Source organism: Lolium rigidum, chromosome 7 (genome assembly GCF_022539505.1).
Source record: "Lolium rigidum isolate FL_2022 chromosome 7, APGP_CSIRO_Lrig_0.1, whole genome shotgun sequence".
NCBI lineage: Eukaryota > Viridiplantae > Streptophyta > Magnoliopsida > Poales > Poaceae > Lolium > Lolium rigidum.
The window spans coordinates 101,010,860-101,035,265 of NC_061514.1; the positions used below are offsets into that span (position 1 = coordinate 101,010,860).

Here is a 24,406-nt window from a genome sequence, read left to right on the forward strand (position 1 = left end):
GGAGGGAGATCTGAGGCTTTTGGTGTTTCTAGCAATGGAGTAAGAGAGAGAGAGCTCAAGAACATCTTGTAGTGTTGTGCCTAACTGTTCAGAGGTAGGAGAAGGCCTATTTATAGTGTTCTTCGAAATATGGCCGTTGGTCACTTGCCACCTCATTGTTTCTCCCGACAAACTTGGTCAACCGGACCACTGACCGGACTGTCCGGTGCAGAGGCCGGTCGGACCGGGCCAGGGACCGGACCTGCCGGTCCAGACCGGACGGTAGACCCGATCCCGACCGGGGGACACTTTGCTTCGTCCAGGAGCTCCTCCGGTTGGCGCCCGGTTGGCGCCCGGTCGACCGGACCGCACGCCGGTCCCGCCGGTCTGGAGGCTGACACGCGTACAGCACGCGACCGTTGGGAACCCCAAGTGGAAGGTGTGATGCGTACAGCAGTAAGTTTCCCTCAGTTAGAAACCAAGGTTTATCGAACCAGTAGGAGTCAAGAAGCACGTTAAAGGTTGATGGCGGCGAGATGTAGTGCGGCGCAACACCAGGGATTCCGGCGCTAACGTGGAACCTGCACAACACAACCAAAGTACTTTGCCCCAACGAAACAGTGAGGTTGTCAATCTCACCGGCTTGCTGTAACAAAGGATTAGATGTATAGTGTGGATGATGATTGTTTGCGTAAAACAAGAGAACAAGTATTGCAGTAGATTGTATTCGATGTAAAAGAATGGACCGGGGTCCACGAGCTCACTAGAGGTGTCTCTCCCATAAGATAAATAGCATGTTGGGTGAACAAATTACGCTTGGGAAATTGACAAATAAAGAGGGCATGACCATGCACATACATGATATGATGAGTATAGTGAGATTTAATTGGGCATTACGACAAAGTACATAGACCGCTATCCAAGCATGCATCTATGCCTAAAAAGTCCACCTTCGAGTTATCATCCGAACCCCTTCCAAGTATTAAGTTGCAAACAACGGACAATTGCATTAAGTATGGTGCGTAATGTAATCAATAACTACATCCTCGGACATAGCATCGATGTTTTATCCCTAGTGGCAACAAGCACATCCACTACCTTAGAACTTTCCGTCACCGTCCCGCATTTAATGGAGGCATGAACCCACTATCGAGCATAAATACTCCCTCTTGGAGTTACTAGCAAAAACTTGGCCGCAGCCTCTACTAATAACGGAGAGCATGCAAGATCATAAACAACACATAGATAATAGATTGATAATCAACATAACATAGTATTCTCTATCCATCGGATCCCAACAAACACAACATATAGCATTACAGATAGATGATCTTGATCATGTTAGGCAGCTCGCAAGACCCGACAATGATAGCACAATTAGGAGAAGACGACCATCTAGCTACTGCTATGGACCCATAGTCCAGGGGTGAACTACTCACTCATCACTCCGGAGGCGACCATGGCGGTGAAGAGTCCTCCGGGAGATGATTCCCCTCTCCGGCAGGGTGCCGGGGGCGATCTCCTGAATCCCCCGAGATGGGATTGGCGGCGGCGGCGTCTCCGGAAGGTTTTCCGTATCGTGGCTCTCGCATCGGGGGTTTCGCGACGAAGGCTTTAAGTAGGCGGAGGAGATAGGTCGGGGGCCCGACGGGGGCCACATAGTAGGGCGGCGCGGCCCCCTTGGCCGCGCCGCCTATCGTGTCGGCGCCCCGTGGCCCCACTTCGTGACTCCTTCGGTCTTCTGGAAGCTTCGTGTGAAAATAGGCCCCTGGGCGTTGATTTCGTCCAATTCCGAGAATTTTGCCTTACTAGGATTTCTGAAACCAAAAACAGCAGAAAACAACAACTGGCTCTTCGGCATCTCGTTAATAGGTTAGTGCCGGAAAATGCATAAATATGACATAAAGTATGCATAAAACATGTAGATATCATCAATAATGTGGCATGGAACATAAGAAATTATCGATACGTTGGAGACGTATCAGCATCCCTAAGCTTAGTTCCTCGCTCGTCCCGAGTAGGTAAACGATAACAAAGATAATTTCTGGAGTGACATGCCATCATAACCTTGATCATACTATTGTAAGCACATGTAATGAATGCAGCGATCAAAACAATGGTAAATGACATGAGTAAACAAATGAATCATATAGCAAAGACTTTTCATGAATAGTACTTCAAGACAAGCATCAATAAGTCTTGCATAAGAGTTAACTCATAAAGCAACAATTCAAAGTAAAAGTATTGAAGCAACACAAATGAAGATTAAGTTTCAGCGATTGCTTTCAACTTGTAACATGTATATCTCATGGATATTGTCAATGTAAAGTAATATAACAAATGCAATATGCAAGTATGTAGGAATCAATGCACAGTTCATACAAGTGTTTGCTTCTTGAGGTGGAGAGAGATAGGTGAACTGACTCAACATAAAAAGTAAAAGAAAGGGCCCTTCGCAGAGGGAAGCATTGATTGCTATATTTGTGCTAGAGCTTTGGTTTTGAAAACAAGAAACAATTTTGTCAACGGTAGTAATAAAGCATATGTGTTATGTAAATTATATCCTACAAGTTGCAAGCCTCATGCATAGTATACTAATAGTGCCCGCACCTTGTCCTAATTAGCTCGGATTACCTAGATTATCACCGCAATACATATGTTCTAACCAAGTGTCACAAAGGGGTACCTCTATGCCGCCTGTACAAAGGTCTAAGGAGAAAGCTCGCATTGGATTTCTCGCTTTTGATTATTCTCAACTTAGACATCCATACCGGGACAACATAGACAACGGATAATGGACTCCTCTTTAATGCTTAAGCATTCAACAATTATTAATTTTCTCATATGAGATTGAGGATGTTTGTCCAAAACTGAAACTTCCACCATGGATCATGGCTTTAGTTAGCGGCCCAATGTTCTTCTCTAACAGTATGCATGCTCAAACCATTCAAGTGGTAAATCTCCCTTACTTCAGACAAGACGGACATGCATAGCAACTCACATGATATTCAACAAAGAGTAGTTGATGGCGTCCCCAGGAACATGGTTATCGCACAACAAGCAACTTAATAAGAGATAAAGTGCATAAGTACATATTCAATACCACAATAGTTTTTAGGCTATTTGTCCCATGAGCTATATATTGCAAAAGTAAAGGATAGAAATTTAAAGGTAGCACTCAAGCAATTTACTTTGGAATGGCGGAGAAATACCATGTAGTAGGTAGGTATGGTGGACACAAATGGCATAGTGGTTGGCTCAAGGATTTTGGATGCATGAGAAGTATTCCCTCTCGACACAAGGTTTAGGCTAGCAAGGTTATTTGAAACAAACACAAGGATGAACCGGTGCAGCAAAACTCACATAAAAGACATATTGTAAATATTATAAGACTCTACACCGTCTTCCTTGTTGTTCAAACTCTTTACTAGAAATTATCTAGACCTTAGAGAGACCAATTATGCAAACCAAATTTTAGCAAGCTCTATGTATTTCTTCATTAATAGGTGCAAAGTATATGATGCAAGAGCTTAAACATGAGCACAACAATTGCCAAGTATCAAATTATTCAAGACATTTTACCAATTACTACATGTAGCATTTCCCGTTTCCAACCATATAACAATTTAACGAAGAAGATTCAACCTTCGCCATGAACACTATGAGTAAAGCCTAAGGACATATTTGTCCATATGCAACAGCGGAGCGTGTCTCTCTCCCACACAATGAATGCTAGAATCCATTTTATTCAAACAAAACAAAAACAAAAAACAAACCGACGCTCCAAACAAAGTACATAAGATGTGATGGAATAAAAATATAGTTTCACTAGAGGAACCTGATAATGTTGTCGATGAAAAAGGGAATGCCTTGGGCATCCCCAAGCTTAGACGCTTGAGTCTTCTTGAAATATGCAGGGGTGAACCACCGGGGCATCCCCAAGCTTAGAGCTTTCACTCTCCTTGATCATATTGTATCATCTCCCTCTCTTGATCCTTGAAAACTTCCTCCACACCAAACTCAAAACAACTCATTAGAGGGTTAGTGCACAATTAAAATTTACATGTGCAGAGGTGACATAATCATTCTTAACACTTCTGGACATTGCACAAAGCTACTGAAAGTTAATGGAATCGAAAAATCCATCAAGCATAGCAAAACGAGGCAATGCGAAATAAAAGACAGAATCTGTCAAAACAGAACAGTTCGTAAAGACGAATTTTATTGAGGCACCGGACTTGCTCAAATGAAAATGCTCAAATTGAATGAACGTTGCGTACATATCCGAGGATCACTCACGTAAATTGGCATAATTTTCTGAGTTACCTACAGAGAATTAGGCCCAGATTCGTGATAGCAAAGAAATCTGTTTCTGCGCAGCAATCCAAATCTAGTATGAACCTTACTACCAACGACTTTACTTGGCACGACAATGCACAAAACTAAGATAAGGAGAGGTTGCTACAGTAGTAACAACTTCCAAGACTCGAATATAAAATAAAGGTGCAGTAGTAAAATCAACACATGGGTTATCTCCCAAGAAGTGCTTTCTTTATAGCCATTAAGATGGGCTCAGTAATTTCAATGATGCACTCACAAGAAATAAGAGTTGAAGCAAAAGAGAGCATCAAAAAGCAAATTCAAAACAAATTTAAGCCTAACCCACTTCCTATGAAAATGAATCTTGTAAATAAACAAATTCATGAAGAACAAAGTGACAAGCATAGGAAGGCAACACAAGCTCAACTTCAAGATTCTCAACATAAAGAGGGGAAACTTAATATTATTAAGATGCACATAACCATGTTTCCCTCTCTCATAATAACTTTCAGTAACATCATGAACAAACTGAACAATATAACTATCACATAAAGCATTCTTATCATGAGTTTAATGCATAAAATAATTAATACTCCCAACATAAGCATAGTCATTCTTATTAGTTGTAGTGGGAGCAAATTCAACAAGGTAGCTATCATTATCACCATAATCATCAAATATAGGAGGCATTGTATAATTATAATTAATTTTATCCTCAATAGTAGGTGGATGATAGTCATCATTGTAATCATACATAGGAGGTAAAGTATCATCAAAGTAAATTTTCTCCTTCATGCTCGGGGGACTAAAAATATCATGCTCATCAAAACCAGCTTCCCCAAGCTTAGAATTTTCCATAGCATTAGCAACAATTGTGTTCAAAGCATTCATACTAATAACATTGCCATTAGCATGCATATAAAGTTCCATAGGTTTTTTAATTTTCTCTTCAAACTCCTCATGTCCTAACTCAAGATAAATACTATAAAGATCTCTAATATTTTTGTTGTTTTCCATTAAGCCTAACTAGTGAAATAAAAACATGCATGGAATTAAGTAAAGTAAAACAAGTAACTATTTTTTTTGTGTTTTTGATATAATGCAGCAAACAAGGTAGTAAATAAAATAAAGCAAGACAAAAACAAAGTAAAGAGATTGGAAGTGGGAGACTCCCCTTGCAGCGTGTCTTGATCTCCCCGGCAACGGCGCCAGAAATTTAGCTTGACACGCGTACGACGACGAGACCGTTGGGAACCCCAAGTGGAAGGTGTGATGCGTACAGCGGCAAGTTTCCCTCGCTTAGAAACCAAGGTTTATCGAACCGAGAGGAGTCAAGAAGCACGTTGAAGGTTGATGGCGGCGAGATGTAGTGCGGCGCAACACCGTGGATTCCGCGCCAACGTGGAACCCGCACAACACAACCAAAGTACTTTGCCCCAACGAAACAAGGTGAGGTTGTCAATCTCACCGGCTTGTCTGTAACAAAGGATTAGATGTATAGTGTGGATGATGATTGTTTGCAAAAACAAGAGAACAAGTATTGCAAGTAGATTGTATTCGATGTAAAAGAATGGACCGGGGTCCACAGCTTCACTAGAGGTGTCTCTCCCATAAGATAAATAACATGTTGGGTGAACAAATTACAGCTTGGGCAATTGACAAATAAAGAGGGCATGACCATGCACATACATGATATGATGAGTATAGTGAGATTTAATTGGGCATTACGACAAAGTACATAGACCGCTATCCAGCATGCATCTATGCCTAAAAAGTCCACCTTCAGAGTTATCATCCGAACCCCTTCCAGTATTAAGTTGCAAACAACGTGACAATTGCATTAAGTATGGTGCGTAATGTAATCAATAACTACATCCTCGGACATAGCATCGATTTTTTATCCCTAGTGGCAACAGCACATCCACAACCTTAGAACTTTCTGTCACTGTCCCATATTTAATGGAGGCATGAACCCACTATCGAGCATAAATACTCCCTCTTGGAGTTACTAGGAAAAACTTGGCCAGAGCCTCTAATAATAACGGAGAGCATGCAAGATCATAAACAACACATAGATAATAGATTGATAATCAACATAACATAATATTCTCTATCCATCGGATCCCAACAAACACAACATATAGCATTACAGATAGATGATCTTGATCATGTTAGGCAGCTCAGAAGACCCGACAATGATAGCACAATTAGAAGAAGACGACCATCTAGCTACTGCTATGGACCCATAGTCCAGGGGTGAACTACTCACTCATCACTCCGGAGGCGACCATGGCGGTGAAGAGTCCTCCGGGAGATGATTCCCCTCTCCGGCAGGGTGCAGGAGGCGATCTCCTGAATCCCCGAGATGGGATTGGCGGCGGCGTCTCTGGAAGGTTATCGTGTCGTGGCTCTCTGCATCGGGGGTTTCGCGACGAAGGCTTTAAGTAGGCGGAGGAGATAGGTCGAGGGGCCGACGGGGGGCACACAGTAGGGCGGCGCGGCCCCCCTTGGCCGCGCCACCTACCGTGTCGGCGCCTCGTGGCCCCACTTCGTGACTCCTTCGGTCTTCCGGAAGCTTCGTGTGAAAATAGGCCCCCGGGCGTTGATTTTGTCCAATTCCGAGAATATTTCCTTACTAGGATTTCGAAACCAAAAACAGCAGAAAACAACAACCGGCTCTTCGGCATCTCGTTAATAGGTTAGTGCCGGAAAATGCATAAATATGACATAAAGTATGCATAAAACATGTAGATATCATCAATAATGTGGCATGGAACATAAGAAATTATCGATACGTCGGAGACGTATCAGAGGCCGGCAGACCGGGCCGAAGACAGGATCACTTAGGCGCTGGTTTGGAGCCCGGTTGGCGCCCGGTTGACCGGGTTGCTCGCCGGACTGGCCGGTTGTGTGGCCGGCCGACCGGCGGCAAACCGGATTTTGCTCGTGGACCCTTTTGATTGTTGTTGAAGTGGGGGTCTCCTTTAGCCTTCTTGTTCCTTTGATACATCATTTATGCCTCTTTGCCTAATACCTGAGATAATCCTTATAAACGTATTAGGTCAAATACTCTAGCACGGTGTCATTGTTACCAAAATAATGGATAAGGGTAAAATACCCTTACAGGTATGATGATCTTCACCTCGTTGCTACCATCTACTAGATTAGATCTTGGCTTGTTATTCGTTCTTGCGGTAGGAATTTTTTTATTTTCTATGCTACGAATCCCTACAACAATTCGCTCAGCCAGCCGGAGACCGTCACGAACTGCCTGGGCCTCCGCCGTGGTGACGTCGATGATCCCCTCGATCGGAATCTGACATGCTGCCATGAAGTGACCTGTAGAGTCTCGGATGATGCATCCCGATGTAGCCCTTCTTGTATCCAGGTTCACCTCAGCATCAATATTAAGTTTAACAAAACCAAACAGTGGTTTCGTCTAGCCTTTCTTCACACTTCTCATCTATTCTTTTTCGCCTTTACACAATTCGCCACCATGGCCTTTATATATAGATCTATTCTGCTAGCCAAAGGCACGGTTCCCCCGTGTTTTATCTCGCTTGGGAGCTAGTCGTGGACGCACTCCGCGGGGCACATGTGTGGACATTCTGTCATATGCGGAGTGAGACTCCCTGAGGGAGGGAGCGTAGTGGCGGCCGTAAATGGAGGAGGGATGGAGAGCCGTAGCATCCGGAGATGGATGTGGCGTGGGTGCGTGCGATTTTGGGAGGGGGGAGAAGCGAGGGCGAAGAGTAGAGCTCCCAACCAGAAATGGTCAGTGATACCTCCACGCTTAGGCTATGATCCAACGAACGCGCGAGGGTTAGGACGTCCGTTTAGCGCAGCTGCGCTCTTATGATTTTAGGATTTTATATTATATAATGTTAATTTATTTCAATATTTTTTGTTAAACTTCATAAATTTATTTTAACTAAATTCAGAAGAGGATCGTGCTGAGCGTCCCCCGGGGGATCAAATCCCCCGATCCCCCGGGTCCGCAGCCGTCCGATACAATCGGAAATAACCGTTCGATCTTGGTCAATGATGCCCCGCGCGAAGAAATAAAAGACTGTGAAAGGAATTTCTCTTGCTACCTCGACCTCCACACACGAGCTTGCAGCCACGCCGTCAATGCCGCGTTTCGATTGCAGGACCGCCGCTCGCGCCGCCAGCAACGCCGCCCCGCGCCGGCAGCGCCACCGCTCCACGTTGAAAGAACTTCCACCCACGCCGGTAGCACCACGGCCCATCGCATGCAGCACCACCATCCCTGGGTTGTAGCATCAGCCTCGGTGTAGATTCGCCGCCGGCCTCGCGCGCCTTCTTGCACACGACGACGCCCCGTTTGTAGCAACCGCCGCCGCCGCTTGTAGCTGTTGTCGCCAACCCTTGTAGCAGCCGCCGGCGTCGATTGTAGCAGCAGCCGCTGCTGCGACATGTAGCATTAGCCGTCGCCGATGTAGCAGCCGCCGCCCTGCAGGTAGCAGACGCCGACGCCGCATGTAGCAGCAGCCGCCGCCCTGCAGGTAGCAGACGCCGACGCCGCATGTAGCAGCAGCCGCCGCCCTGCAGGTAGCAGACGCCGACGCCGCATGTAGCAGCAGCCGCCGCCTATTGTAGCAGAGGTCGTCGCCCATGCAGCAACCGCCGCTGCGACATGTAGCAGACGTCGTCGGCCATGTATAAGCATCCACCGCCGCCCTGGTAGCAGACGCCGACGCCCGCATGTAGCAGCCGCGGATGCCCCATGTAGCAGAAGCCGTCGGCCATCTAGTAGTTGCCGCCACCTTGGTAGCAGACGCTGACGCTGCATGTAGCAGACCCCGACGCCCCTTGTAGCAGAAGGCACTACCGCTCAACCTGCTCCCGTCCCTAGAGCTCCGTCGGCGTCCATGGCGGGCTCAAACTAGCGGCCCCGCAGGCGTCGCCCGCGTCGCTGCAGGAGAAGATGACGAGCTCGAGCTCACGGCGGTGGAGCCATGGCGCGCTCGCGGCGGGACGAGGAGGAGGCGGGGGAGGGAGGGCTTGGGGCGGCGCTGTGAAAGGCAGCGATCTTGCGCACGGCAGCGTATGGCCATGGTGTGCGGTTGCGGAAGAGATTAGTGCAAACGGATAAGAAAAGGAGGAGGAAGGAAGCGTCCTCCGACGACACACGTGGGTGGGCCCCATGGGACACGCGTCGCTCAACAGAGGAGGAGGATGCGAGCGTTCGGTTCCCCCGGAGGATTCTAATCATTTCCGAATTCAGAAGGTGGAGTATTTTTTTCAGATGTGAAGTAAATAAAAATGGTTCAGTACTAGTCTGACCGAGAATCAAGGACCTGACGCAGTAAAACCGCGGGGCCCACGTGTATGCAGTTAACAGAAACCAATAGTCTCAGGGGCGGGCCCACAAAACCCGGCAGCACAATCCGGGCTGCCGTGCGCCCACTCGGTATCCCACCTTCTTTGCCTTATCCCTCCGCTTCCATGTGGCCCCATGCCCTTTGCCTCCTACCCAGTACCCACGAACCTCACTTCCTCACTGACAGCTCGACCAAAGAGTTCGATCGGCCCAACATGTCAGCGACTACGAGCAGGTAGCCCATCGTACCAGTCAGCCCTCAACGACACGTGGAGCTCGCCCGCTGCTCCGGGTCTCGCTCGCTATAAGCCATTTTATTTCTTCTGCACCTTTCCCTCCCCACATTCGTGTCGTCACTCTCGCTCGCCGCCGGATTGGAATTAGATACGACACGTTGTGATGATGATTTCGGTCCCTGGGTTCGTCGAGCTCTGCTAATCAATCCCAGGCTAAACCTCGCCTGATTTCGGTTGCTGGTGGCCGGATTCCTCGCCTGATCGGGTAATTTTGTTTTAATCTCCGATTTAGTAACTAACTAACTCGGTTGCCATTTTTCCGGTTAGTTGTGATTTCGCCCAACGACCTCTTCCTCCGCTCCGTTGATGCTGGTAAAGACTTAGTCCTCGGTTTTGTTGTTCCTGCATGAATTTTGGGGGCATTTTCGCAGTCGTTTCTCCCTCCATCCCTCCGTGATTACCACAACAATCGATACTGTTCAGCTATTTTGGGGATTCTGTTTTCACCAATCGTACCTACCTCTGCAGCAGGAGCGGTGGTTTGATGCGTATGGGTTCGCCGCTTACTTGCTTTCATCCGTCGGGGTTCGTTGCGCGATTGCGTGTAGGATTGGTTCGCGGTTCGTAGCGATTGGGACGGGGGTTCAGTTGCGTTGCGTGGGGGATAACACTTCACTCGAAATAAACCACTTGCGTCCAAATCGATTACTCGAGGTTTAGTTTTGTTTGACTGCTTCTGCGCACAATCTGGTAGAATTTCCTTGATGTTAGCGCAAGTCAAGATTAGAGCATACTATAATACTTATTTTTCTATTGATGATGCAGGATGGTGGCCTAGAAAGCAAAATCTAGGAGGCCAAGTCGTAGTCACGCCGGGAAATGGATGCCAGAGAATCATGAGATCGTCACCAAGAACCAACCGTCACTTCAGATATGCAGCTCTGAGTCTGTGAAACTGCATATCCAGCATACAAAGAGAGGCATACGAGCTCGATCATCATGGGCAGCGCCTGCTCAAGGAAGAGAGGCCAGCTGGTCCATGAGGACGAACTGTACAGTGTCAAGTTCTCCAAGAGCGGCAGCTTCAAATGGCTGCTGCACACGCTGTCACGCAGCAGCTCCGACGTGCTCCGGAAGGCGCAGGGGCCTGCACCAGGCCGCCGCCCGTCGCTGGTGGAACTTTGCGTGGCCAGAGTCCGTCAGGTAGTCGATGGTGTGATCTCTCCTATGCTCAGGTTCGGTGAAGCAGCGCTGCTGACATCATCACCTGGGTGATTGCAGGACATAAGTAGGTATTCGGATTTCTCCATGCTGCCCAGGGATCTTAGCCAGCAGATTTTCAATGAATTGGTGGAGTGTAGCTACCTCACCGAGGAGTCGCTGGGAGCTTTTCGTGACTGTGCTTTGCAGGTGAAATTTCAGTACTACTTGTTTGGCACGCAGTTTTCCTAGGCTCACTCAGCAATCGGGGAGTTCCTGTCGGGTTTGGCACATCAGTTAGGCCTTTATATGTATAATGTGGTTTCTATCGGGTAGGGAAGAAAGACATCTTATCAGACATTTCTTTTCGGTTTTGCTAGGCTCACTTAGCAATTTGTAACGTAATTCGTATCAAGCTTGTCCTTTATGTGCTCGTTCATAGGAAGTAAAAATTACATTGGTAAAATATATCCTGTAAACATTAAAAAATCTCCACTACTTGTTTGGCATGCAGTTTTTGACTGAAATTAACAATGGATCTTTTGTGTTATTTAATGATAAATAAAAGAATATAAGTCTATCTTAGCCCTCTGTATTATGAACAATTAGTTGTTGTAAACTTAAAGTTCCCATCACATCAACCAGGCCTTTATATGTGTAATGTAATTTAATTTTTTCAATGCATATGTGTATTATAAGAGTGAAAAAAGACATCTTAACAGACATTTCTTGTTGCTTTTTTCATGTTCACTCAGCACTTTATAACACTATTCTTATCAAGCTTGTAAAACTGTTTTGAGCTTGCTCGTAGGACATAAAAATTACCTTGGTAAATTTATCCTATAAGCATTGAAAATTTCTTACCACTTAAGGAATCCCATTTAGTAGTCAATTTGAGATCACTTAGGCAGTTTCTATCTTATTCCAAGTAAGATTACATTTCTTGCTCAAGGTATAAGTTGCAAGCCAAGCTTCCAGTTTGCATGATGAGCTAGGCCAGAAAAGAAAAGAAACATGAAAGTTTCTATCACTCTGGGATGAGTTAGCCCGCCTACATGAATGCCAATTGACCTTATCTACTATTCGGTATAGGATATTTGTCTGGAGGAGTACCCTGGAGTGAAGGATGCTTGGATGGAAGTAGTCGCTTCTCAAGGGCAATCCTTGCTATCTGTTGACATATCTTGCTCCGATGTGACTGATAGTGGATTGAACCTTCTCAAGGATTGCTTGAATATGCAAAGTTTGGCATGTAATTACTGTGATCAAATCTCTGAACAGGGACTTAAAACAGTGTCAGGTAAGTGATATGGCTATAGTCCAATAGATGTGCTTTCTGTTATCTGTATGAGTCCCGGGGTGAATTCTGTGATTAAATCTTTGAACATGGAGATATCTTAATTCTGCAGGCCTCTCAAACTTGACATCGCTGAGCCTTAAGAAATGTTCTGCTGTTACCCCAGAAGGAGCAAAAGCCTTTGCAAACTTAGTTAATTTGGTAAATCTGGATCTTGAGCGATGTATGAATATTCATGGTGGCCTTGTTCATTTGAAAGGTGTCCTTTTGTTCCCTGAATTTATTAAGCATACCTCAGTGACCTTATTTACTTCAACTTGCAAGACTTGAGTGTACCAGCTACTTTAGGGTACCATAATGATAGGGGCACCTGGAGTGTTTTCTTATTTCCATTTTCATTTCCAGACATAAATGAGACTTATTTTTATCTGTGGTCGAACTGGCACGCGACCTAATTATTCACAGCTGGTTCAGTAGCAGATAACTCAGAATAACTACTTATGTCTGGTGCAGTAATATAAGATTCTTTTACAGGTTTGACAAAACTGGAAACACTGAACATGAGATATTGTAACTGCATCACAGATTCAGATATGAAGTATTTATCAGGTCACAACTTTCCCATGATTTGTATAGACCAATCTATATGATCACATATACTAATATACAATGCAATGCCCTTTTCCTTCTGTAGATTTTACGAATTTGAGAGAGTTACAACTATCTTGCTGCAAAATAAGCGACCGTGGTGTCTCTTATCTGAAAGGTAACCCCAAATAAGTTCCTTACTGTTCCGGTGGAAGGTTGATTGACTTTGTATTAAGTTGGAGGGTTTAACTATTTAACATGCGTGCTCATGATTTTTATTTACTTAGTAACCTCAGGTTTCATCTTAATTTCACTGTGTTTATGTTACATGTTTGATATTTTAGGTCTATCCAAGCTATCTCACTTAAATCTGGAGGGCTGTGCAGTGACTTCTGCTTGTTTGGAGGTTATATCAGGTTTTACATTCTTTCCTGATAGAGCACCCTACTGTCAATGCTACTTCTGTATAAATATCTCTCTTTTAGTCTTGAGAAATCCTTGAGGGCATTTTGCTTGGCCATTGAAGGGTGCCAACAACTGTATAGAGTGTAATGCATTATGTATGTTTAAGCAGGAGGATTTGGTCTTAGGGATCTGTGGAATTGTGTGTGTCATGAACTTGTTCACAACTTCACGTCGGTTTCTAAAAAAAAGTTTCATTGCCAGTCTTTGGTTTTCACTCTGTGCACTCTAGAATTCATGCCCCGGAGAAATATGTTGTGTTAGAAAGAATGAAAGATAACATAGAGGTCTTGAAAATGTTTGCAGCTGAAGTTTAACGAGAATTTCAAAGTAACATACTAGTTGACCTGAGAGTGCTTTTATGCTATCATATGTGGACAGCGCGCTGTTCTATGTGAATGATGAGATTTTTTTTAATCTCTTCTATCGCTAAAAGGTGTTACCTCGAGGAGTTAAATGTTCCTTTCACAAGGACATAGTTAGTTATGAAGCCTGAACTTATAATTTACTGTGGCATACTTACTGATTTGTTATACTCATTTATGTTGTAACATTATTTGAGATCAATTACATAAACAAATTACAAGCTCACCGTTTGGGTACTAAACTTCATTCATAGTCATGTTATTTCAGGATTGGCCTCATTGGTCTTGTTGAATCTGAATAGGTGTGGCATATATGATGAAGGCTGTGAGAACTTGGAAGGTAAATATGATACTGATTGCTGACCATTTGGTGAACATGACTCTTCGTTACTTGTGTGGTGGCATCCAAATATGATACATGTCTCCTTATCTGTAATGTAGATGTCTAACTCGGTAGTTAAATTCATAGACGCTCAATGCTTTGTTTCGTTCACCTACTATTCTGTCGAGTATATATTGTGCACCCTTTGCGTCTGCTGAATCTATTCAATAGTGTTTCTTTGTTCTGCACGGCTACACCTTTTTTTAGCTCACTGACTGGTGCTGCCTTGCAGGTCTTGTCAAATTGAAGGTTCTTAATTTAGGGTTCAACCGCATTACAGATGCTTGCTTGGTTCATCTAAAAGGTGAGGACATTTTTTATCCTTATATTAAATTATTATTTGACAACGTTTGAACATTCTAATATTGATATGCTTGCATTCCCATTCTTCAAGAGAAATAAGCATTAATTCTTTCGCATGCACAAAAATGCTGATAAGACGAAAGTAGAGACATGCCAAAGAATACGCAGAGGATTTTGCATTTTCTGAATTTCATTCTATCCATTTGCTAGATTGTAGGGCGAGCAAAATTAAATCTTATAGAAAAATATTTGGTAAAGGAAAACGTTGGAGAAGTACACTGGAACCGTGGCATCGGTGTGATATTGAACAATGCATAATATTGGGACTGTTTAGTCTGATGTTCTTTTTTCCTTCCAGAATTGATCAGTTTGGAGTGTTTGAACTTGGACTCATGCAAGATTGGCGATGAGGGGCTACTACACCTGAAAGGTGGGTTCTTTAATGTTTTATGAATTGCCTGCAGTGCAGTAGCATGTCTCACTTTCACTCTGTTTACCTCTTGACTTGCTAAATGCTGACGAGCACAATTAGTAAATCGTAACTTACTGTTGTTGAATGGCATATGATTTTAATTTACAGGAACTTGTCTACATTTAGCAAGTATAGTATTGTGGGGGCTTTTTTTCTATGAATCTAACTTGAGATTTCTTGTTGCAAACAACTAATTGATACATTTTGCTGTGATTTAGGCCTTTTGCAGTTAAGAAGTTTGGAACTGTCGGACACTGAAGTCGGGAGCAATGGACTTCGTCATCTCTCTGGTCTGTTTAAACTTTGGAAATGCTATATGTCAACTATATATGGACTCTCCTTTAATTGCTCTTTTAGTTGCATATGTTTATAGTAGTTCAGGCGATGTATTAGCTTGGTAGATCATTGTTGTTGCTAATATTTGATGAAATTGAACTTAATGTAAGCTAGATCAGCACCATAACTCCGCATTGTATCTAGTTATGTTTCGTCGGCTTCTCGGTCAAATAAAGGGTTACATGGTTGGTTGTTAAATGCACGTCAGTTCTAGTAATGTGCTTATTCCAATGTTGTTTTCATCTTGGAGCCCATGCATTCTCTTTCATAGCTTTTCTTGTCATTGTCTGGGCTGCTTACCTGTATTATGGTCAAGTGGGTTAATGTCAAGGCATAAATCACTGGTATATGTTCACACAACTTGTATCTTGTAACCCACCTCTTAGGAGGATGTAAACCTTTTCTATCTTTTCAATGAAATGAAGCGCAAAGGTCCTTTGCGTTTTCTCGAAAAAAAACGAAAAAACATGCTACTCAAAGTTGTGGTGGTAGAGGGGACAATGCCGGTAAGTCACAGTGGTATGCTTGGCTATTTGCCATGTCTGGAGCTGATTGGTATGTTAACGAAACACTCGAAGTTGATTGGTACATGGACTTCAACTTGTAAGAAAACATGGACTTAACTTCAAGTTGATTGTAATGGGCAGTTTTTCCATTACAGTGTTCGCTTCTTTGTCCTGCTACATGAACGATTCTTACGCGTGCTCTCAATACATGTTAGTTGAGCCATAGCATTCATTTTAATTACAGCGACGAAGTGTTATTTATTAGATGTCTGTGCCTGAATCCTTACTGTCGATATTATTTTTCTCATGGCATAATTCGCTGTAGTTATGCAACTGTTCTACATTTGCAGGTCTTCGCAACTTGCATAGCATGAATCTTTCTTTTACATTGATTACGGATATTGGTTTGAAGAAAATTGCTGGCCTGAATTCACTGAAGTCAATTAATCTTGATAATCGTCAAATCACAGACAATGGCTTAGCTGCTCTTACAAGTATGTCTCTCATATTTCCCCGGTCTTGATATTGTTGTTTCTCACACTAATGATTGGGTTGGGTTTTATTGGTTACTGCAGGTCTCACTGGGTTAACGCACCTCGATCTGTTTGGAGCTCGTATAACTGATTCTGGGACAAGCTGCTTCAGATGTAAGTATGCACATTCAGAATTTGATTCATATCTAAGATCTGTTTGAGCTATCGGAATTGTTAATTCACTGGAGAATGCCAACAACAGCATATTGAGCTGTGTTCAGTTGTTCACTTGGATGGCACTGAAAGCAACTTCCTGAAATTCATAAATTTTACTTCCTCCGTTCCAAAATGTAGCCTTTTTTAGAAAACTAAGTGCTTTCTAAAAGGCTTATATTTCGGTAAGGAGGTAATAAGATTTATGTGCTCAGATCCCCTACACTGTTAGCCTTTGAAGGACAGCATGTTCAGGGATGGTAGCCTTGGAGGGGATTATTCCTGTTGGAGGGGGCAAAATTGCTTAAGAGACCAAGTATAGGCATGAGTATTAGGGCATTTATCAAGAAATTAGATAGTTGGGGGTGGCTTTGCCCCTGCTCGCTCCCCCTTTCCTCCGTTCCTGAGCATGTTAGCATCCTTATTTGGTACATATCTTGGTGGGTTTTGGAAAGCAAAGCTTCTGGCTTTATCATCCTTATTTGGTACCTACCCTTTCCTCCGTTCCTGAGCATGTTAGCATCCTTATTTGGTACATATCTTGGTGGGTTTTGGAAAGCAAAGCTTCTGGCTTTATCATCCTTATTTGGTACCTATATAAGCTTTGCCTATACTTAGTCACTCTAAGATTTGCATTTGGTATAATTTTTTAAAGCAGCTTTTGGAAGAGCAAAGCTTCTGGCTTCTGGCTTCTGGCCGAGAAACTGTCCCAGACGACAGGCCCGAAGCATCGTACGTTACCTAACATGACTACTACCGTTTCAGATTTCAAAGGTCTACAGTCTCTCGAGGTCTGCGGTGGGTTGATCACAGATGCTGGAGTGAAGAATATCAAGGACCTCAAAGCTTTGACGTTGCTCAACCTATCCCAAAATGCAAACCTTACAGACATAACCTTGGAGATTATTTCAGGTATATGTTATTTGCACTCTGTCTTGTGCTTCTATTTTACTGGTAACTCTGATATGATGATCTCACAGTTATGTTCTGGTCACAGGCCTGACTGCTCTGGTCTCGCTGAACCTGTCCAACTCCCGGGTGTCCAACGCTGGCCTCCACCATCTGAAGCCGCTGCAGAACCTGCGCTCACTGTTCCTGGAGTCCTGCAAGGTTACGGCGTGCGAGATCAAGAAGATTCAGCTGGCTGCCCTTCCCAACCTGATAAGCGTGCGACCAGAGTAATCTGGTAATTGGCACCTTTGTCCGCCTGTACATAACCACCTCATATGCTAGAGCAGGCAGAACGGCCCTGCATGTCTGTACATAGGTCTTTGAACTACGGGTCTGATCTGAATAGACCGAGAAGTATTTACTTATGCCGTCTGGTTACTTGCCAAAGCTGATGCGAAGAAACAACTGTAAATATGTTTGTGCTTCCTCCGCATTTGGGATGGTATGTAATGGTACGTGTAAATATCTGGTGGTGTCACTAAACATGTTTGCCTGCTGCTATATAGATTTGTATGAATCAGGTTCGATGTCAACTACAACAGGTAACCACTAACCAATGTGTCGATCAGGTTCCAGTATTTCCCTCGTCTTTACCGTGGCACTGGCAAACCTCATCCTAGTATCCGGTGAGATTGATATAGCGAAGTCTGCCTCCGCTGCTCTCTGGCAGCTATTCTAACATGCCATATCTCATCAATGCTGGCCAGCGTGCTGAGGTTGTAATCTCGCCATTGCCCCATCCCACTCAGAGATTATCTCCCACTGGTGCGCTCGATAGCTATTTGGGGGTCGGCGTGGTTTTTAGGCTCACACCGGCGTCTTAAGAAGCACCGGCGCGCTCAGTAGAAGCGCTTGTAACCTCGTGTCGACCCCTTCGCACCAGGCGTGCCTGCGCCTCACGCCACGTCGGATCCCGGGCATGCTGGTGCGATTTACCGGTAACCCCATGTTAGCCCCTTCACAAAGGGCGCGAATCGGGCGCACATGCACCTCATGCCACGTTGGATCCTGCGCGTACACGGCATTTTCCGCACGTTCTTTCCACCATTTCTCGCCGCTTCCCGCGCTTACGCGGCGTCGTCTATAAATGCAATCTCCGCTCAACAAACACCATAGACGCCGTCATAGCTTAAAATGTCTCGTCGCGCGTGCTGCCTCCACCCCTTTCCACCTGCGCCTCCACCTACAGGCACCCCTGATTTCGACGACGTGGAGGAGGACGTGGAGGAGGACCCGCAGCTCGCAAAATACGAGCAGTAGGAAGCGGCAGCGCTTGCGGCGACCATAGATGCTTTTGTCGCAGACGAGCGGCTCCAGCAGGAGGCGGAGCGGCAGCGGCTACGGGAAGCGAACGCGTGGCGCCGGGAGGTGTAGGAGGAGCGTAGGCGCCATGATGAACTGCGACTGCATTGGCGTGTGGAGGCGCCGGAGCAGCAGCTGCGGACGCAGAGGGTGGAACACCAGCGGCGGCAGGAGGAGCTGCATGGCGCCAGAGCAGCAGCTGCGGACGCAGAGGGTGGAACACCAGCGGCGGCAGGAGGAGCTGGAGGTGCAGCTGCGGCAGGAGGCGGCGGTCACGGATTTGGCGGCCTCGGAGGAGGAAGCAGCGACGGCGGTAGCGGAAGCGGAGAACGACGAGTCCCTCAACTGGTCCGACAGACGCGGAGGAGAAGGCGATCCTCAAGTCCTTCGAGTCGCTCAAGAAAGTGGAGAACGACGCCCATACCCATGAGGAGAATAACGAGGAGCGGTGGTGCCGCGTCGTCGACCTCTCCATCGAGGTGGATCGCCGCTTCTCCACCGAGCATAGGGAAAGGCTACGTGAGGACCGGGAGAGGCGATGCACGGCGTACGAGAAGTTAGGATTCGGCCGGGAAGGGCCATCCAACGCACCGTCGGACGGTCAGTAGGCTTGTATAAGTGTAACAATGTAGCAAATTTGTAATATATATCTAAAATAAAAAATCTTTATTTTAGCTAAAAAAATCTATCAAAGCCACTGGTGTGGGAACCCGTTCCCCAAACGGAGGATGGCGTGCCGGATACGGTAGTGCCGGCGCACATGCCGACACCTATTTGGGGCACCGGTAGAGATGCTCTAAGAATTATCAGCAGATATGCAGGGATATTCACTTTGGCTCGTAGGAGCATTTGCTTCCACTATGTGAATCTACATTTCGAAGTGTTAAAAAATTCTAAAGTAAAGTTTTTATGTACATCTACACATTTTATGTTCGTGCACAAGTTTTCAAAAGAAACTAAAAATTTGTGGCTCCTTAAAAAAGACAAATTTTGATGCTATAACACGACTAAGTACAGGACATTTTTTTTTGTCTTCTTTGTACACGCCACATAAAATATTGTTTCTCCATGAAAACTTGTGCACTAACAAGAAATGTCACGATGTACACCAAAAAATTTATGTCAATTTTTTTTGACATTTTTAAAATTGTTTTTTAATTATTTTATATAATGGGAGCATTTGCTCCTATGAGCCAAAACGCCACCACCAGATATGCGGTCCTAAACTACCATGATGAATGCATTTATAAAGCATACAAATGGAAGAGCGATGGACATAAGGTTTGGTTTGAAACTTACATATATTATTAGATATAATAATACATCACCAATTTGCCATGTCCAAAGTTACTACAACAAAGACACCATCTACAACATTAGATATAATAATACATCACCAATTTACCATGCCCAGAGATACTACAAAAAAGACACTATCTACAACTGCTATACGGTATGCCAGCCTTCGACTAACCTACACGATATCTACAGCAAAATCTCTCCTGAGCCGTGACAGAAAGAACTAATTTTTATGTTACCTAAACTTGGCAAACATACCATTGAGATGGCACGTAATCCAAGGCTAAAGAAAAAGTATCTTGCGAGAACCAAACTAGAGCAGCATCCGCGGAAGCCAAGAACTCTTCAACCAGCCAACAGGACCTCGTCTCGCTGGCTGGTGAACATCAGCTTCTCGTCTTTGCAGCGCTCTCAGAAACTCCTCAGAGCTCAGGTGTCCATCACGGTTCGTGTCAAACACATGGAAAATGATGTCCACCACTCTGTCAGTCAATTCAACACCACAGACCTATAACGCAGACCAGGGAAGGCATGAAAACAGTCAGAAAATGTGTTACATACTACACTTCTAGGCATATGAACTGCTGGAATACCAATTAGCAGTTTGGCCAAAAAAAAACAGTTTGACAATTAACTAAAGGCCTGAGTATTGCTCACGTAGAATTAGTAAGAAATCTTACATGCTGTGCCGCACGCTGTAGATCCTGTTTTGTCAACATCCCATTTACTTGCCCATAAGCAAATATAGCCATCGTCAGAGGTTCCAATCTTCGACGTAAATCAGCAAAAGCCTTAAACTCCTAATGTTCCAGAAAAACATCTATAAGAATCACATGAGAAGATAATTATGTGGAAAAGACCAACATGGTGGTAAGTCAAACCTCAAAGGTGACGCGTACGTCCTTGAGATAAGGGTCATTGCCCAACGTATCAGCTCTATCAAGTAGTTTGCTGATGTGATTCATGTCAGCAGAAGCGACCATGGACAGTGCAAAATCCTTTGCTGGGATAGTGTTCACTGACTTGACATCATAATGACTGAATTCTAGACGAATAACCTGCAGAGAAATGAACCAACAGACTGAGAAAATGTAGGGGGGCTGAGATTCACAAAGTGAGAGAAACTATAGAGTATGGGAGATAAAAACAATGGATGATTGCTTAAGAATATCGAAAAAGGAAATCACCTCCTCATGCAATTCCTTCATAAAACTTGTGAACTTATCAAAGTGTAGAGGCTTATTCCCATCATTACCAAAGAAATACTCAACCAGCCCACCATTTTCCACAGACTGGCCAACTTTAAATCCTGTACGTAAGCCATCCCTATGGGCAGCTCCTTGTCTGTTAAAGGACCGCATCAATGCCATTACTTTCTTGAACTCTTCTTTGTCTATTTCCCTGGAAGTGACAACTGACAGATAAGGACCAAGAAATAGCCGAGAAGTAGCTGGCCAAAATTTGTTCATACCCTTCTTTTACCATCAACTAACATGCCAGATGATTGAACATGCTCATAAAGAGCAGGTCTTTTTTCTGGACGACAAGAGAAATTAACTGCACGCGAATGATCACAGGTAAACAATAATATAGCACAAACAAGACAATATTCAGATGTATCTTGTTTATGCACAAATCCAAGGGAACAAAATGGAAAACATACCTTTATCAGCTTCAGTAAACAAAACAATGTCTACACGATAAACAAAGAAAACGGGATTGAAGCCACTAGACTTGATACATAAACACGGCCTACTAAAGTTTTTATCTTCCCCTACCAAAGAGCTGTGCTTAATTACATGCAATAAAAAAACGTAACAGGTTTATTGATCAAAGTATGACTACATGGAAGACACATATCAATTCTGCAGCTGGAACATATTACTAAGACAAAGCACTGGGGTAGAAATAGAACTCACCCGCTTAGGTCAATGTCAAACATTTTGAAGGCCGCACTGAAGTTTGACTCAGGAATGCTGAGTAATGTAACAAAAAAGATGTACCTGCCATAGCAACCAAAAGCATAAATCAGAAATAAGTAATATGCAAACAGTGATTCATTGGTGACTATTGAGAAACAAATCTAGTCGCCTAGGTGAATGCTTCTTATACTGCATCTATTAATTTTGAAACTTTTAATTCTTGCAAGAAATACCATATCAATAATTCTATAATACAGTGTTTCTGTTCGTGTCAAACAAGATGAATGCCAGTTCACTTACTCAGCGAACGAGATGAGACCATCGGTGTTCGTGTCGAACAGGGCGAAGAACTTAGATGGAGCGCAGTGCAATTCTCCTGCGTCGCGTTCCCCTCTGAGTCTCCCTTCTCTTACGATATTCGACTCCGACGGAGGGAAGACGGGAACTACCGCTCTCATCAAGTCGGCAGGCAACATGAACAGCTCCCCGTCTGGCTTTCGCACGGACGAGAAGTACTCAAAAATCTGTCCGGAAGAGCATCAACGTTAGAACATACAGAAATCAAAATCACACGGAACCGTACTGAAACGCAGTAAGCGCAGCGCATCATGCTCCACCTTTTCAGGAGGGCTGAGAAGCCGGATCCGTTTCTCGTAGTTGAAGAACACCCTTCTGCGGTACGAGTCTGCGGCAAGAGCAGGGAATTTCGATCAGAACATCATACCTTTCAAATTCAAAACTAGGCATGAGCAGATGAGCACAGGCACAGTTGGATGATAGCGATAAATGCACGTAATTATCATGCTTGCGTGGTGTTCGATCAGAAAACAGAAAGCGTCACTACAGACGGCAGAACGCGTCATGCAATTTGGATTGGTGGCGGGCAGTTGGCTTATCGCTTATCTGGAAGCAGATCAGTAGAGCAAGGCAGGGACCGTACCGATCGCAACTGCAGTGTACTAGAAAGGATTGCGTGCGAACAAACGATCAGAAAAGGTCGCGCAGCGGCACAAAGAAATGAAAAAGACGCTGTTGGTGGGACAAAAAATGCAAAAGCGCGTAGCTTGACGGGAAAGGAAAGCAAGCATCACGGGACAGCGGCGGCGCAGCGCGCGAATCGACCAAACGCCGCGGGAACCATCGGCGGGGGGGATAGGGAGACAGTCGGGGAGAGGGACAGGGAGTGGGACGGGTGGCTCACCTCCGAGCAGGAACCTCCGCCTCCTCTCGTGCCGCTCCTCCACGGCGCCGGCGCCGGCCGATTCGGCCGGCGAGATCTGCCCGGCCGAGGCGTCGCCGGAGTCGGCGAGCCCCGGCGGCATGAGCCAGAGCCCCAGCCCGGACCCGGCGGCCGCCGCGGCGGCGGCGGCGATAACCCCCTCGCGCCCGTTCGCCGGCGCCGGCGCGGCGGCGCTGGAGAAGGCAGCTCGGCGGACCGGCGCCGTCGTCAGCCGTCGTGCGGCGGATCGGAGGAGGGCTGCCATGGGCGGGCGTCGGAGTAGCGGTAGCGGGTCCCGGGCTTGGCGGGCGGGGGGCGCGGGTTTGCTGCAGCAGGTGGTTACGACGTGGAAGAAGTGGAATCTGGCCTCTCGGGGTCGGAGGAGGCGGCGATGCGTAGATGCGCGGAGAGGAGAAAATGGGGATGCGGATGGTGGCCGCGTCGTCGCGGCGGGGCCGGATTTATGGTGGGAGGCAGCGGTGCGCTGGCCGGCTGGCGTGGTGGCTTTGCTTGACTTTGCCGGATTTGTTTGCTACGTCCACCACCAAAAGTGGCCGTGCGGCGACGTACTACAGTACAGTCTGCACAGTAGAGTGCACTGGCACTGTGCTTTTCTCGATAAAGATAGGCGTCGTGCTTATCAATGTTTTTTTTTTTTTGCAGGGTACCGTCCTACGCCTCATTCCAAATCGTCCGTGGAGCACAAATTACAGCAAGGACCACCACAAAATAGAAAATTACAAACAGGTCCAACCATTTTTCACTAAAGACCCTAAAAGTAGACAAAGAAACGTTGTCGGGTTGGGCTCCTTCTCCACCAAAGCTTTGCAAGACATCGCACTCAACCGCATCGTCGTCGGGAGGAAACCACTTGGGGCCGGGCGGCTGGAGCCCGTTGTACTGGAGCAGATGGGCCACCTTTTTTTTTTGCACCGTTGCTTGGAAGGTTGATCAACGACATCAATCGCTGACCGAAAGGAATCGAAGCTACCGACAGTGGTGGGGGTGGTCGCCCTTCGACCATCGGAGACGGCAATGAACTTAGTGCCACCGTGGATGCACTCCTAAAAGACAAGCATCAACGCTCCTCTGTCGCGGATCCGGCCAACAATAACCGCTAGCATCAGGGGCCTAGCCTCCCTTGTCTACACGATGAGTGAAAGGAGTAGACCTTGATTCTCGACCATATCCTTTGAATCCGCCTAGACACGAGCTTAACGTTGCTCCCGCAGGCCGC

At 45.4% G+C, this 24,406-nt stretch overlaps 2 protein-coding genes across 2 annotated transcripts; one reads left to right on the plus strand and one right to left on the minus strand.

The window, feature by feature from the left end:
- The first annotated feature begins 10,775 nt into the window (after positions 1 to 10,775).
- On the plus strand, positions 10,776 to 17,960 carry LOC124676482 (EIN3-binding F-box protein 2-like). The gene is made up of 15 exons (XM_047212530.1): positions 10,776 to 11,082; positions 11,161 to 11,289; positions 12,172 to 12,379; positions 12,489 to 12,635; positions 12,911 to 12,985; positions 13,071 to 13,142; positions 13,309 to 13,380; positions 14,060 to 14,131; positions 14,406 to 14,477; positions 14,835 to 14,906; positions 15,167 to 15,238; positions 16,141 to 16,284; positions 16,366 to 16,437; positions 17,242 to 17,388; positions 17,474 to 17,960. The coding sequence occupies exons 1-15, from the start codon at positions 10,879 to 10,881 to the stop codon at positions 17,656 to 17,658; spliced, it is 1,743 nt and encodes a 580-aa protein (XP_047068486.1). The 5' UTR covers positions 10,776 to 10,878; the 3' UTR covers positions 17,659 to 17,960.
- A 2,051-nt stretch (positions 17,961 to 20,011) lies between these two features.
- On the minus strand, positions 20,012 to 23,585 carry LOC124670784 (calcium uptake protein, mitochondrial-like). Its single transcript, XM_047207264.1, has 8 exons — positions 23,152 to 23,585; positions 22,568 to 22,635; positions 22,251 to 22,474; positions 21,948 to 22,031; positions 21,216 to 21,429; positions 20,910 to 21,086; positions 20,709 to 20,828; positions 20,012 to 20,536 (listed from the first exon to the last, which is right to left on the minus strand). Exons 1-8 carry the CDS (start codon positions 23,432 to 23,434, stop codon positions 20,342 to 20,344), a joined length of 1,365 nt encoding a protein of 454 aa, XP_047063220.1. The 5' UTR covers positions 23,435 to 23,585; the 3' UTR covers positions 20,012 to 20,341.
- Between the last annotated feature and the right edge of the window lie 821 nt (positions 23,586 to 24,406).